Source organism: Symphodus melops (genome assembly GCF_947650265.1).
Source record: "Symphodus melops genome assembly, chromosome: 4".
Taxonomy (NCBI): domain Eukaryota; kingdom Metazoa; phylum Chordata; class Actinopteri; order Labriformes; family Labridae; genus Symphodus; species Symphodus melops.
The window spans coordinates 18,738,376-18,755,364 of NC_136694.1; the positions used below are offsets into that span (position 1 = coordinate 18,738,376).

At 41.1% G+C, this 16,989-nt stretch overlaps 1 protein-coding gene across 5 annotated transcripts in view; it reads left to right on the forward strand.

Moving 5' to 3' along the window:
• The window catches only part of bsnb (bassoon (presynaptic cytomatrix protein) b), a 62,378-nt gene that overhangs the window by 5,176 nt on the left and 40,213 nt on the right, over positions 1–16,989 (forward strand). For all 5 annotated transcript variants that reach the window (XM_079341804.1, XM_079341806.1, XM_079341807.1 and 2 more), the window contains exons 2-3: positions 1,862–2,252; positions 15,488–16,402. In XM_079341804.1, the coding sequence (XP_079197930.1) occupies positions 1,862–2,252; positions 15,488–16,402 (1,306 nt within the window). The remainder of the gene's footprint in view (positions 1–1,861; positions 2,253–15,487; positions 16,403–16,989) is intronic.

Genomic DNA, 16,989 nt, shown 5'->3' on the forward strand with positions numbered 1-16,989 from the left:
TTTATTCAATTTTACACTCTGTTATTAAGACATGCTACACATAGGCTGATGCGTTGCTCAAAGGGCACGTCAGCAGTGCTCAGGAAGTGAATAGGTGTGAACCAGACCAATTTTTTAGACACATTCTGCAGCAGGACTTGAACCGGCGACCCAGTGATGGTTTGACAAATGCAGGTTCTTCCTGATTGGCTCACCAAACTGAACATAGGAGCTCTGCTGAGAGCACAACGGCTGGAGTTTTATGAAGCTCCAGTCTTCAGCCGTGACTCATAATTGCTAACATGCTCTATTTGAATTCCTTTATGCGTCCCTTTATTTCCACCGTCCTCTCTGTGTGGACGCAGGGCTGCTGCTGAGACTGTCTTTGAAGATGACGGCCATGACAAAGCAAGGCCTAAGTTGTTATGACAGCGGAAATCCTCCATTTCTATTAAACTGTTGGCGTGGATGCTGGAGGGCATAAGCTAGGAAAGCAAAAGTTTATAATACAGTTGTCTGATACACTAACTTGAATTCATTTGGCTGAGGCCTGAACAAGACTGCTTCAAAAGTAAAAACAAGCCACAAGAAGCTCTTCGCAGAAAAATGGATCGAGGCGATATCAAATATTCAACATATGCCTCTCTGTGTGCCAGCGCTTTGAGAAGTCTGATGTCACACTTTGATCAACAATAAAATCTTTTAATGGCATGTGGACTGAGTGCATCTCACAGCTGAAGGCTTCCAAAATATAGCTCTCAGGGAGAAGTGCTCTTCCTCCTGAAATTAAGTAGAGATCACTGGAATGAAACCTACTCGAGAAATCATTCAATGCAGCTCATTTAGAAAATATTGTTAGATGAAATGTGTAAGCTACACATTTAAAGCATACGTTATTAGATATACAAAGTAGGTAGCTGTAATAACAACACAAAGTCAATTAAAGGTCTCAGGTCTCTCATTTTCTTGTGCTCAAATTCCCCCTTCTTGCCTTTAATTCACCAACTCTCTTCAGCGTTCGTTACTCTAACAGTTTTAGTGCCTACTGTAAATGATGGTTGACAAAAGAAACGATGATAAAGATGATAAACCTCTTGAATGTGTTACATAAAGGTAATGTAAGGAATACAAATGTTTGGACTTAACAATTCTTTATTATTTAAACACTTGAGCTTGTTGAGTTTTGAGTTAAAAAAAAAAAAAGTGTTGGATTTTATATATGAGATGATTTTAGCTTTTTAGCTTTACCCCAAATTATTTACCAGGTTAAAGAAATGTAGCAGGGGAGACAGAATCCAAACCCAGTTGTGTAACTGTCTGGGATGATGTGGGGTTTCATCATCAAAAGTGTTAGGGTTAGACGAGGATGAGAACTTCAGGTCGGCTGGCACTTTTGCATTTCCATATGTGTAGCTTTCCAAGATCAGTGTGTATCCTGAAGAAGTTGAGGTTTGTAGCGCATTACTGTGATTGCTTTTGTTTCAATTCCCACATTCACAACTCCAGCACATGATTGAACTATTTTATGTATTCATTATTACTTTGATACATTTCAGTGCCAAATGCAGTTAGACAAGAGATCAGGGAAGAAGTACACTTTCATTGTTGTCATGGCAACTTGCTTTATGCTGTCTTAAGATGTGTTTGAGGTGTTTTTTGTTGCATACTTTAAGTGCATGTTTCATGTCAGTTGAAACTCTGTGCTGAGCTATGCATTTTTCTTTTTTAAATTGTGAACACCTTTATAGATAAATGTGTGTCCTTAATCGAAACAAAATGTTTTTAGTAAAGGAAAAGTTTAAGATAATGCTTCCGATAATTGTTACATCACATATCAAGGTCTAACATTCAGCTTTTGTGCTCTCTTTGTCATTTCTATTAGACCACCTTCATCAGATCCAGGACCTAAAGCAGGAGTACAGAGTGATCCCGGGACAGGTGATAGGTTGGCCTCTCATGAAACCCGTCAGCATGCTTCACAACAGGGAGAGCAAGGCCAGGGTCATGTGGCCAGGAAGAATCTGCAGGTGGATTTGGGGAGCAGCAGGACAGGGAGGTCCCCCTCTGTGTCCCCTGACCGAGGCAGTGTCCCCAGCTCCCCTTATTCTGTGCCACAAATTGCACCCATGCCCAGCAGCAAACTGTGCCCCGTCTGTAAAACCACTGACCTGATGGGCAATGGGGATGACAAGCCTAACGTCAACACCTGCACACAGTGCCGCTCCATGGTGTGCAACCAGTGTGGTTTCAACCCCAACCCTCACCTCACAGAGGTAAGCTGTGCTGCTGAACCCAAACAATAATACCAGTGTTTCACTTTGTATAGCACTTTTCCTATCCAACAAAAACATAGCAGACATGGTTTGTGTGAAGTCACTACCGACATTATGTTCAGGGTTACAAATGGGTCAACATCTGCTCTGGTGCATTCATATGGAAAATAAACATGACAGAAACTGTAAAAAACTGAAAAAGCTTTTGTTCAATCAACCAAACAGACGGAGAACACATTCCGGCATTCGTATTATGGTATATTTAAGAGCTGAAGTGCAGTTACCATGTTGTGCTGAAAGTTGTAAAAGGACATAGATGTAGGTTATCATACTTTATTTGGAACGTTTAAGTCCTTAACTAATATCATATAATATAGTATAAGGTAGGATTTGACCATGAGCTAATTAATAACTAGCTAACTTTACTACTAGCTGACAGCTTGCCCGTTTCGTAACTCATAACTAGGGGGTGTATTGCTAACTTGAAATCTGTTGAATTCTATTAGTTGTTGCTTAATAGTAGCGAATAGGCTTTCAAAAAATGTTGACATGAACTCAAAACTGTTTTTGAAGTCTAAACTGTCTTTTCAGTAGCTAGCAATCATAAAACAAGCATTTAACATCACAAAACAGTTATACTTGTTTCCTAGTTCATGCTAATAGAAAGAAAGTTGTTGAATGCTAATATTAGCTGTTGTTTAAGCCTAGCTCATATCGGATGTCTTCACATCACTTATTTTCCCATGAATGACCTACAGTATGTAAATATTCTTAACATATCTTCTATATTGTGATAAGGGGGAGAAACCCTGCTTTAAATAGCACCATATATCTTCACTTCTGTCTATATAACATCCACAGCATGTAATGCTGAGGGCATCATGTCACAAAGAAACCTTAATGCATGGTGTACACTTAGAAGTATAATAACATGAGTCTATTCCAGTGAGTGACCATTTTAAAAATGTGTTTAATTGGATGACTCAGGTGCTTAAATCAATGGTAATTCATTCTTCTTGACATTTGTGAGTATGTCAGCGATGACTATTGTTTTTCAGTTGGTTATGACAGCCTTTGGAGTGCACCGACTCAAGTGAGGTTATGAATCAGCATCTTGCTGGTTCAGAGCTGTTAGCGTCCTGTTTGTAGCCATTGTTCATCTTGATTTGTTAAGTGTTTAATGTTCTGTTGGCCTTGTGGTATTTCATCCCTAAAGATTTAGTCATCGCATTAGTCTTCCCAGTAACATTTTGGTCACTTCTTGTTAGCTGTAATGAATCTTGAGACCCTTATCTTGAGCAAGTGCTATGCTCTTTTTCAGCCCATGCTACCAACCTAAAGCACATAAAAGCTGAGCAAAGCTACATCCATCGTTCCTGACAGGCCATAGTAAGCATCCAAACTCTGCCCAGAGCCTCTCCCAAACAAAGGCCTTTCCTAACACCACCACTGACCGCAGCAGCACACAAAGCCCCCCTCTTTCACATTCATTCATATGCATCTACACAGTCATCAGTGTTAACAGGTAGCTGAGAAAGAGTATTGCCTTCATCCAAAAATAAATCACTTGCCTAATTTGAATTAGACTATGCTTCACTGTTACTGTGAGTCAAGTGTGGCTGTGTCATCTGTCACAAAGTTTCAGATCAACTCCAGTGAGTCATGAGCAAAATTGCAGCCAAAATGCAATGTCAGTTAAGCTGGCCCTTCAGGCTATAAAGAGCAACTGTAGGATGAATAAATATCGGGATTCAGGGAGTAAATGGTTTGTTTTTGGACTTTTGTTGTCTTCCTGTAGATGTTTTATAGCACGAGTTCGTGTTTGTGTGCTCGAGAGGGGAGATTCTGCAGAAGCAGGAAGTGGTAGGAGACGTAAGGACTAGAAAAGGAATGCGTGGAGCAACGAGGAGACAGACAGTGAGGAATAGATGGTGGCAGCGAGTGAAGGAGAACATGGCAGTAAAGAGCTCTGCGGAGGTGGATGTTATGGGTATTTTTCAGCTCAGCCTTGGTGAGCTTGTCAGATGCTGACAGGGAGGGAGACAGAGACACAGAGGGATAGCGCTCGGCCTCTGGAGACCTGAAGATTTACCCCTCTAACCTATTTAGCATGGATTGGGCTTTTGCCTCAGTGCAGCAGATCAAACAGAACCGTATCACTCATCAGTTAAATTGATGATGGTTTCATTGTTGGAAACAAGGTGATGATAATGCTGGAGATGTCGATAACGTGAATAAAGAGTAGAGTGACGGTGAGCTGCTGAAGAAATTAGGGGGACATTTTTCCTCATGATTACGAGCATATATTATTCCATTTATGTAAAAGACATACTTTGATGATTTTCTGGGGTTTTAAGTCTTATTTTGGTAAGTATGATACCTGTGGCACAAAGTAATAAAAACAGTGTTTCACTGATTGTAATTCCAGTATTCTTTCTTGACGAAACGACAGCTCTGTCACGTTCCGCTTGGTGTGAGCCGCATTTCTGTTTACAAATATTTTACACAGACGCTGATTGAACTGTCCCAGATTATGGGGATAATGTGGGAAAAATCTGTTATTGAAAAGGATTTTCTCTCAAATTACAAAGAGATGGCTATCTGGAATTTTTGGATAATGCTTATTCAGCACAACGTCCCAAATGGTAATCTCAAACCCATTTAAATGAGAGCATTTTATTTTAATCATTTAGCAAAAAGCCAAAAGATTTAGGATAAAGCCAATCTCTGCTTATAATTGCTGATTAAACACAATTGTAGAAATAAGGGTTGATTCTTTGCTGAACTATCAGTTAAATGAGCAGCAACAGATAGTTGTTTAATATATCAGTCAGAAAAACTGTCTGAAAAGTGTGCAAGCAGTCAAACGAAAGCGCTCATTTTGACATAGGTTATAAGTAGACGGAGAAACTTAGTGAGGGGTCGAAGGAAGCCAGACGGGGAGAAATGAAACCGTCAACACAAACTGAGAGAGAAGCCTAAAACAACAAAGAAAAAGAGCACAGAGAGTACCACAGAAACAGTTCTCCCACCATTATAGAGGGGAACATCTGCTTTATAATTGGTCCAATTTCTATTTATAGATGTACCCTCCTTCTGTCTGCAGCGATGGCCCGGTCCGGAGAAGCCACAGCTGAAAGAAAGAGAGCAAGACAGAGAGAGAGAGAGAGAGAGCGAGAGAGAGAGAGAGAGAGAGAGATAGAGAGAGAGGGGAGAGAGAGAGAGAGAGTGCAGGGAGACAGAAAGGGTCAGAAAGGCAGCATTACAGATTAACCATAATAGAGCATTCATGCTAACGATATGCAACACTATGGCGCCAAGTGCTGCAAAACAAAAAACAAAAAATGTTGAAATGGAATGAAAATCATCTCTGAACAAAAAAGCTTTTCTTCATGCACTCGTCTTCTTCTTCATGATGAAGGCATCAGCGTTAATGAAACACTCTTTGATCCAGTCGACATGAAACGCTTTTGTGTCGAAAAATGACTTGGTACTTCTTCTTTGTCTTTTAACCAACAATCCCACAAGTTGAGTAACCGTTTTTTACAAATGCTCCCACACACAAGATTCTGCAGAGGCGCTCTGTAAGTCTTCTCCTACCCGATCAGAATAGATCAGGTAGGAAGCCACAATTGACAATGTTGGGGAATAGCTTTTAAGTTCTAATAAAGAAATAAAGACATCAATTGTATCTCCAAACTACATTATTTAACATGTTTAAATGTGAAAGAAAAGTTACACTGATGCTTTTAATAACTAAGCTTTGCTTCAGTGACCTGCAGCTTAGAAGTGTTCAGTCCAGTCTACGGACTAACAGAGGCTACAGGTGGGTGTTTTCATCATGAAAACACAGATAGACTTTTAATTTTCCTTCCCATCAAAATGACAATGTAAACACCTAACTGTTGAACACAGTTTAGAAAAAAAAAAAAAGATAAATGTTTGAAAAAAATCTTCAACATTTACCCACATATATCTGGAGCCACTCCTCCATTGAATGACACTATACTAAACCATTTGTTACAACAACTTGTTAAGAGCATACGATGCTCCATGTCGTAGGAGTATTTTACAGGTAAACTGAGAAGTTTGAGTGAAGTCCATAAATATTTATTTTACAGACACAAGGAGAGCTGTGCCTAGCAGCTTGTATGAGTCACTCTGCTGGTCAGTCAGATGTTTCATCTCCCTCCTCCTGCAGAAAAATCTCTGCAAATGTACAGCTGTAGGATTCAGACTGTTTGTTAGATACCTCTCAGTTCGTCAGTCAGAGACAAGGACTCTGCAGCTATCCAGACTTTAATGTTGCTCATGTTCTCATCCCAAGGCCCAGCATTGATTTCCTCAAGCTTTTCTATAGTAACCCCAAACCTGAGGGGAACAAGCTGTTTATAGTTTCAGTAAATATTCAGGGTTTTTATTTATATTTTTTTCAAACTGTGCTTGAAGGCAACTTTGTTGCTTGTGTGAGCCTCGGGTACAGTATAGTTCTCTGTTTGAACTTTTTTTTTCATGTATTTGCACCAAGAAAGACAGTTAGACAAAAAAAAGAAAACATTAAACAAGGATAGTATGTGCGGGAGCGGTTAACAAAACCCAATATGGGCTTAAAAAAGGATCTCCCCAAGACATATAGAAACTAAATCAACAACAACCATAAGAGAAAGAGAAGAATAAAAGAAAAACAAAAAGAACGCAATACAAGTGCCATTTCAATAGCACACACTTAAGTCAGAAATAAAACTTCAACATGTGATTACCTTTAAACTCTTGAAGAAAGTACTCCTTACCTTTAAACTGAAAGCACTGAGTCCTTGGATAGAATGCAAACTGTTTCAATAAGCCACCAGATTTCTATTGCATGTCTATTGTTTAAAATATATGAACAGGAATGATGGAGTCATATCACTGAAGGATAAGTCCATTATACCTCGAGAGAGCCAGGGCCTGCTTCCTAATCCCCTCAAATTAATTTGAATATTTAGCATCAGACATCTCTAATCCCTCCCTAACTTTTCATTATAAGGCACAAGAGATTCTGTGGCTTCCAGATCTGTCAAAGTAGCAGACATGAGGTTGTTATATGTAACTCTCAATCACGCTGGCCTGAGCTAGACAAAGGATGGTGTTAGCATTAATGGGTGTAATTATTGAACTTAATCAGTGGGATTTATTTAGATTTTACTATTGTACAAGTTGAAATAATGTTTAACACTATTATAGCTCTTGTCCTTGGGGAGATGTTAACCTGTAAATGTTAGTTCTTTTGTCAGTCAGATGGGTGTCTGAAAGAAAAAACTTGCCCTGACGAGGATAAAGAATCTGCCCAAGGCTTTCTGACAGTCTGTAAATTACAAAGTAAAAGAATAATTACAGTTGTTGAATCTGGTTTAAAGACTTCTATTCTAGTCTAGTTATCTAAGGTTTTGCAGTTAAAATGACCTGCATGGAAAATTATTTGTTGATACAAAGAAAGGCAGAGTTCCATTCTGGGTTTCCTGCCAATAAAGTACTGTAATGTCAGTCTGTGTGCCATGTGGTGACCCAAAACCTGAGGCTGTGCTCTTCACAATTAATGAAAAGCTTTTAATTTAAGGAGAAATATGGTACATTAATTTAATAATGATGTGGTCTTTGTCATATAATAGATGGGACAAATATGTAACATATTTGATATTTAAAGGTTTGGTCATCTGAAGTCTAATCCTAAAGCATGCATGTACTGTATCACAAACACTTAACAGTCTGACCTCAAAGATAAACCTAATGATCTGAAAATGAAACATTTAAGCTCAGTTAAGATCACAATCAAATACATTCTGCAGATCTGTTCATGTAAATCTGAGGAGGGAATCATGCAGACTGTGATCAATTTACTGACTTAACAAGCGGAGAGAGAAAAAGAAATCAGTGTTTTTGTTCATACTGTGCACCAGGCTGCACAAACACACTGGTGCTTCAGTTGGACAAACAGTCTAAAGTGGGTCAAGAATTCAGCTGAGACCCTACAGTACATGCTGGATTTTGCATATTTTCAAAATATTTCTCAGTGAGAACTACCAAGACTGAATCTGGGACAAAGGTTTAATCATTACACCAAAGCTCACTTTATGTAGAGTGCCAACCTGCTGAAGTCAGCGGGACTATGTTCATAAAAGAATATTAGGAATGATCACAATCTGTCATTGTGCTTGAATTGAGAAGGTACTCCTGTAATAACCCTGGCACAGAGAGGACAGTTATGCTGCACAGAGGGACAATACAGTATTTTGCAGTATTATAGTCGACTTACATTAAGAGCTTTGAAGAGAATAGCTCTTTTTTTATCTAACATTCACTTTTGCTAACTTTTGCTTTTGGTTTAACATATTTGATCAGTTTAGTGTGCAAATAAATATATTGAGAATCACACTTTAAAAGCCTGCTCGAAAAGAAGGGTAAGGAAAAACACCTGCTTAATGTACTGCAATCCAACACAAGACATTTGGAAGTACCTTTATCTGAACACTTTAACAACTTATGAATTCAATGTATGCCACTGAGACTTGTTCAACAGGAACAGTCATCGTCCTGTTTATGTTTTCTGTCATCATTTTCCCATTTATTGTAACACCACTGCTAAATATACACTAGCTTAACAGCAGCACAACAGCAGTATTTTACGTTTTCAGTTATATATATGATATCATTGCTTGTCACTATGGTATTTAAATGTTCATTATATTGTTTTGAACTCGTGTATTTTCAAGTAAACAAAAAAAAAAGCTCCAAGAATTTACTCTACTTTCCAGAGTCCAGCGCTTTCTGATGTTGAATTGCCCTCCCAGGATAAATAAAGTTTTTTTGAATTGAATTCCTGCTGTGAAGGTACACCAGCACACCTTACGAAAAATACTCTATGAACAGCTAGAACATTGACAGTGATTTCCCCCCAAAGCGTCTCAGAATGAATTATTTTTCAAATGAAATCCTAGCAGTATTTTTCTTTTAGATAGTACCTGTTTTGGATGTTTGTCGGACTGACTGACTATGAGCTTGGTAAAGGCAGAGGAGGGCCGATTGACAGCGAAGGGGAGAGAGCGGAAAAAGAAAGAGAGAGGCACCGGGAGGAATTTCAATGTCTTGTGGCCCAATTTGCAAGGAATTGATTAACCGCCGCATCCCAAGCATCCTGATCTCCAAACTGCAGAGCTCAGCTGCTGCACGCGCTGCATGGTGATACTGCATTGTGATCTGAGCTTCTTTCTTCTGCAATCTTGTTTGGCGCTAGTTTGATTCAGACTCTGAGCGTGTTCCTTATCCAGCTTTCCTCAGGAAATGTTGCAGTGCATGATGTCTAATACCCGTCAACAAACCGGGCGAACAATTGTGGGAATGTGTGTGCAGCTGTGGGATCAATTCAGAGTTTCATCTTTTAACACGTGGAATGCTTAATGTTGCATCACCAGGTCACATTGTGCACTCCAGAAACATTTCCCATGTTACCTGACTGCACTGTCTGTGAGAGCACAAATCTCAAAAGCATTGCACTCAGACGTTTTGCTGCTGGCCCCCTTGTATAAAGTCTGCATGAAATTTGAAGTTGTTCACAGTGACCCAAATTTCTCTGCTTCACACTCCTTATTGCTTCCCCTCACATGCTAGTATTATGTCTCAACTTTGGCATTTGTATTGACAGATGTCCTTATTGGGGCTGTCAGCTTTAACACGTTCACTCTGATGCGATTAAGGTCTAAAGTGAATGTATTCATTTCTTTAAGTTGCTTGACACTTCTGCCTTTTGTCCCTTTTCAGCGCACCATCGTCAGCATCCTGCTTCTCTCCTGAGTGATGAAAAATCACCTTAATCATAAAGGCCAATCATATTCCTGATATATGTCTTTATTTTATGGCATGCTGAAGAAGACTTAAAAAAGACTTCATCAAGAAGTCAAAACCAAAAACAAAGTGCCTTAGACTTCTTTTGTTCTCTACCCTCCAATCAGACTTTTACGTGACTTTTTCACTCTTGAGCAAATCAGCATCAAATTCCGAACGTAAACGTGTGTGTTTTTGTTTTTGCCGAGTGTGCTTGCTCTCATTATTTGATCCATATCCAACACTCTGCGGGCCCTTGCTGCTAAAAGGTTCTATTTATGGCAGCAAGTCGTCGTTCCTCATGAAGCCACGTTGCTCAAGCATCCTGTTGGCAGACGCTGAGCACTCCCAGATCTATAGCCTCCAGTCCCGGTTTATGACCTTTTGAGGTGTATTGTACCATTCTACACACACACACACACACACACACACACACACACACACAAACAAGCTAAGGCAGAAATTGGATCCATGTATGAAATAAAGGGCCGATAAGAGGCATCTGGAGATGAAGAAGGAGAAGTAAAGACAAGTGAGGGAGAGCAAGATGGAGGGTTGCATCAGAGAGCTGAGAGAGAAGGACAAAGACAGGAGACAGAGTGTGCTGCGCGCTTGTTTTCTGCTGATACAGATCAGGTTTCATAAAGATCCACATGATTGCCTCATAACAAGGGGGACGCAGGGAGGAATGAGAAGAAGAGATGAGGCGGAGGCAGGCAGAGACTCGCTGAAATTGATAAATAGCCGATTGCCCTCCTCACAGCTGCTTTCTTTATTTACTTTTGACTTGTTTTCCCCCCACAATGGACTTCATATGATCCACGCTGTAATTTGGAATAAAAAAAATAACAAAGCACAATAACATTGACGGAAAGAGATTTCCCCACTTGTGCATCTCTAACTGGATGAATGTAGTTCTGTGCTGGATGGTGTTGTGTTGCTTCAGTGTTGGCTTATTTCTCCAACCATAATACTCTTACTGGCCTTGACAGTGAACAGCCCATCACCGTGGCTGTTGAGGACTGGCAAGGGGCCAAACACACAGGGCTTAGATACTGCTGAGACTGTGACTTACTCTGTCTATACTGACTTACTGAGCCTCCGAATGACTGACTTAGAAACCCACTGAGGGCAAGTGAAGTAGCCACCGAACACTATCAAGTAGGGAAAAGGCCTGTTTGAATAAAGTTAAGAGGATACAGTACACAATGAGCAGAAGATTTTTTAGTTGATAACTCCCCGTTACACCTTACAACATTTTGTTCACTTTGGCATACAGAATAACTGAACGCCATGCTGAAAGAGAATATTTCATTGAGTTTGTCTGTCTGAAAGGTGGGTGTGGTCAGAACACACACACAGTCTAAAGTGTGACGTCACCGATTGTTTATCGGAAAGGCATTTTGAAGCTGAACTATGGTGGACACCATTTTCGGTATGCCATCTCCCCCTAACCTTCGACGAGGAAACAAACAGGTGGAATTAAACAGCCACAACATGCCCACCTTTAAGTCAACACATCCCGCCCCAAATTATGCAAACTAATGCAAAACTCTAACTTTTTTTAAATAAATACAACAGAACAGGGTTTGTACTGTGTTGGCATGCTTAGTGTATTGTCTATTTAAATATTATATGACAAACACTGACCAAAAAAAAAAAGATTCCTAAAACAATTATTATTCAAAAAAGAAAAAAAAAATTGGAGCATTGACTTTTCAAAATGTCTTAAACACAACCCAGGTTCTCCATTGAATCATAGGTCTATGTTATTAATATTAGCAGCTGCAGGAGCTGTCATCTGACTTTAGCAGAGGAAATCCGAAAGTCAGTATCTGACCGATTAATTGTTCCTCCAACCAAAGGGAAGCAGTCATCGATGAGCAATACACAGAGGTAGGAGAAGTGAAATGAAACAAACATGAAGTAGGAATTCCGAGGACTGGAAACAGTTTTCTGGATCACTGACAAAACCAATGTTGTCAATGGTTCACTTAATGGTAATGATTTGAAGTACACTACACGATGAGGATACTGTATCTCTATCAGGACTTTTGTCATGGTGACTGTTTCAGACCTCTCAGTCATCACCTACATCTCTATTTTCTCCTTCACTTAAATTGTGATCATCATTCACCAGAATAAAGTGAAACAAAGCGGCAGTTTGATCTTATTAATAAGCTATAGCCAGATGTTTGAGGGTTTTTTTTATGTTAAAGTCAGACCATGGCAGTGAGTCAGCACTCTGCTATATTGGGAGAAATACTACACTTTAAGTTAGGTGACTCACACTACTGGAGCTCCTAAGTGAAGTGACAACTGGCCTGTTAGCTTTTACAGTTGTATTTTGAAGGTTATAAATGAAACAATACTCTTGTTCAATTAAAACCTGATTGAGACATACAACAGTAATTACAACTTGAGAAAAGGGCAGGATGCAGCATAATCCCAGATAAAAGGTCCAAACATTTAAAATGACCTGATTCGTATTACAGCCCTCTTTAAATTCATTCATTCTTGTTAGTATTTAACATATATGTAATGTAGTTCAAAGTTTGCTGGTTGTGTTGTTCTTGTTTTGTACTATTAGATTACATCGATAAAGAAATGTTGATCAAGAACTTGACGTTAAGCTGGGCGTATATTGTACGATTTCAGACTCATTTAGACGCAGAATTCAGCTCGATCACAGGAGGGCATACATTGTTAGCTTGGTCCCGGCCATAATGCAGTTTAAAGAAAATTAAAATCTAGATTTTTATGAGACGTTTGAGAGACTGAGCAGTAACTCACTCGAGCCTGTGTGCACAGTGAACAAGAGGAAGGAGCAAGAAAGTTTATATCCATTCATAAATACACATGGACGTCCTGCCCAGGTACTGTCTATGTGAAGAAAACACTGCAGTGGAAGGACCCTTGGGTGCTGAATGTGATTAGGTGAATGTTGTGTTTGGGAGAGCTGCTTTTGTTTGAGTGAAACCACAGGTGACAGCAGCAGAGTGGGGACCGTTTTAAACTTTAACAGCAATGGGCTGATTGGTTCATGGAGTTTGTGACACCACATGATCACTTTAACTGAAAGATTGAAACGCCCAAAGTCAGCTGTAGGCAGAGAGCACAAGAGAACATCTAAATACTGAATGAGCATCTTGATAGTCAGTCTTCCTGATTTCATTTTCAAGAAGTTCAATTTCAAAGGAAAATGCTGTGTTGTGAATTTGAAGAAAAAACTAAAAGCTACCAACGTACAAAAGCAATAAACTGTCTTCAGGACTTATTGAACATAAACAGTTGGATTCATCAAAGTAACTGAAAGAACATGTTGGCGTTTGTGAGCTTGTGTGTGAATCAATCTCCCATGGCCAGAGGCTTGCAGAGACATTTATATCCAGAGCAGAAGTGACAAGATCTTTCTGCATGTGTAGTTCTCTGTTTAGCAGCTCTCAGAGCTGAAACCATCCTCTTTTAGTCTTTAGGAACTCACCTTTGCTGGCTTCCAGTGAATGTTAACCCAAAGGTGTAAAGGTGAATAGCTGGCGGCCAGGCCTCCTACCATGCTATTTGTGCCCAAGACCTCCAACCCTCAGCCAACCTTTCCTTGAGTGCATTATTAATGCATTAAGGCATTATGTAATGACCATGCATCCAAAACAGATACAATAGTGTGGCAGCTGTCAGAGCACCAGGATGCCAATTACCACATATGGCCATGTGCCACCACTATGGCCTCTTCCTAACTTTCACCTTTGTGTGCGCCCATACAGAGCCAACAGGAAATGAAAGAGTAGATAGAAGTAGGAAAAAAAGGGAAACAACAACTGGAGGAAGTGGTAAAGAAAGGTTTGAAGAATTTCATGAGGAAGGAAACATTTTGTGTAATGAGAGGAAATGAATGGAAAGATACAAAATCAGGGGCAGTCATGATTTATTGATGAGTTCACCCCATCTGCCACATTTATTCCAACACCTTTGTTTGTAGATAAATGATGTTTCCCAATAAATGCCTCTGTGGAGGTATGTTAAATCCTTTCTCAATGAGATATTTTACTTCATTTACAATAATTCTCTCATTCAGTCATTTTTCCATACACGCCCCCCCCCCCCCCTCTTTAGAGGAGGCTGGAGGCGATCCCAGCATGCATTGGATGAGGGAGAGGGAATGCAGCCAGTCTGTCTCATAAAAAGACCAACACACTCATGTTCACATTCACACCCAAAGGCATTGTAGAGTTTTTTTTTTTTGGTTCATGCTAAGACAGTGGAAAGAAAGGAAACCACCCAGTAGAAATATGAGGGGAATGCAAACATCATAACCAAAAGATTAAGAACAACATGCAGTATTTTGTCACTTCAATCGAGAAAAATACAAGTGTAAAAATGACAAGTTTTGGTTTCCTGGGGTGTTATGTGTCTTTCTTGGCTGAGAGCAGAACAGAAGCGAGATTATTATCAGTCTTTTCAATTAAGACTGAGCATCAAAGCAAACAAGTTATTTCCCTAATAAGTCCAACTGTTTCTTTACTACCCGTGATCATGTATAGAAGATTAAGAAACCGTATCTATCAGTGTGTTTACATGCACAGTTAGGTCAAGCTATGGTTACTGCTTGGTAACGGGTGCTGCTTGTCAACAGGCAAGGCAGGCAACTGCTTGGGGCCTCAGACCAACAGGGGGCCCCACCTGACAGCATTCACTATAATTGCCCTGCTGAACGCTGGTGGGGAGGCCCCGAATTAACTTTTGCCTGGGGCCCCAACAGACTCTAGAATCGCCCCTGCTCTATAATGCCATTTAACTGGACTACTGTATCCTAGTATAGAAGCAGCAGGGGAGAACTGATTTATGGACAAGAGTCGGTCCGACTCCTCTTCTGTATGTGGCAATATGCCCCCTTTCAGTTCGTCACTATCGGACCTTCTTAGCAAGAAGCAATGTGTTTTCCTTTAATCTGTGTACTTTCATTTGTTTAACTCCTTTAACTGACTTAACAAACAGTGTCCCCTCATCTAACCTGGTCTCACTGAAGCTCGAGCCCCCGTGTTGACCTTGGGCTCGTTTTCTTCTCGGCTTTCTTCTCAGCGTTTTTGCTGTCCAACTTCAAGGTCACAGCTAAGCACAAAAATGTGGAGCATGCACAGAGCAGCAAGGCCAATTTCAAGCCTCTTGAAACTAATAGATGCAAGTGTGATCAAGTCCCAAGCATTTACTGTAGGTGTGGAAGTCCGACTTTGATTTAGCCTTGTACGATTTCAGTTGGACTAACATGTTTACATGTGTCCTAGAAGTCCAGTTTCCGTCAGACTTGTGCAGTAAGTCGACTTTCTTCACCATCACGTTAACATATTCATTTGTTTTGTTTGTATCGTTCTTCTCTGCAGGTTCAGGAGTGGCTTTGTTTGAACTGTCAGATGCAGCGAGCGTTGGGGATGGATATGACCACACCACGCTCTAAGAGCCAGCAGCAGATACACTCTCCTCAAGCAGCCAAACCTGAACTTAATCCCGAGGCACCGACTCAGCCTGCACCTCAGACTCAGCCTGCACCTCCGACTCAGCCTGCACCTCAGACTCAGCCTGCACCTCCGACTCAGCCTGCACCTCAGACTCAGCCTGCACCTCAGACTCAGCCTGCACCTCAGACTCAGCCTGCACCTCAGACTCAGCCCCCTCCTCAGAGACAGCCTCCAACGCAGGCCCATCCAGCGCCCGCTCCAGTTAAACAGGCCGGTCCAGCTGGCCCAGTTCAGCACCAAGTTAAGCTCCCTCCAGGGTCGGTCCCTCTCCCTGGCATGGCCAAGGCCCCGTCCCAACCTGATCTGTCCCGCAACTCCCCTGCCCATCAACCCCATCACCCTCGCCAGGACCAGACTCGCAGCGCAGGGAGCTCCCCGTCACGACAACCCCCACCTCCAGAGCAGACTTTTGGGAAGCTGTTTGGTTTTGGTGCGTCTCTCCTTAACCAAGCTAGCACTCTTATATCTGAGACTACTCAACCCCAACAACAGCCCCCAAAGCCGGCCCCAAAACCAGGAGCTGCTCCTGGTCCGGGGCCGGGGGCAGGTAAACCCTCAGGACCTCAGCCTGCACAGCAGCAAGGGCCTCGAACTCTTACTCAGCAGCAAAAACTCCACGCTCCCCCGGACTCCTCTAAACCCAAAGCCTGTTGTCCTCTCTGCAAGACTAACCTTAACATCAGCAACGCAGCAGAACAACCCAACTACAACACCTGCACGCAGTGCCACCAGCAGGTGTGCAACATGTGTGGATTCAATCCCACGCCACACATAGTAGAGGTAAGAGTCTGGTTTCTCTCTCTTTGTCCTTCAACTGTGTTAAAAACTGATCCGAAATGACTTCCAGACTTAATTCTTTCAATATAATGATTTATTGAGGTTTCTTTGAAAAAATGCGGTGTCATAGTGCAGCTGAATGTGGCTGTATTGTTATAAATGTTTGGCTTCCTGGACATTTAACAGAGGATTCCTTTGTGCATGACTCACATGGCTTCAGGTGCTTTCTAGTAATGAATCTTGTCATTACCCTCATCACTACCATTGTTTCTTAAGAATGATCGATTATTCATCTCTCTCTTTTTTAGCGACACAAAGATGAACACGTGTTTTTTAGAATATTGCTACCAGTGCTATGGTTGCTATTTAGATTTCCGTCGCAGGATCTTTCTGCAGCTTGTACACATGAAGTAAGCCTGCGAGCTTCTCGTCTTTTCTCCGGCCTGTTTCTCTCTCTCTCTCCGTTTCTCAGTGTGAACCGGCTCTATTCAGTTCAGTCTTTCATGTCGTTAGCAGAGTGAAGTTTTGGGCTGTGACTCAACCAGTCCATGAGCATGTGAGCCGGGGGCTGCACGGAAATATATGACCAA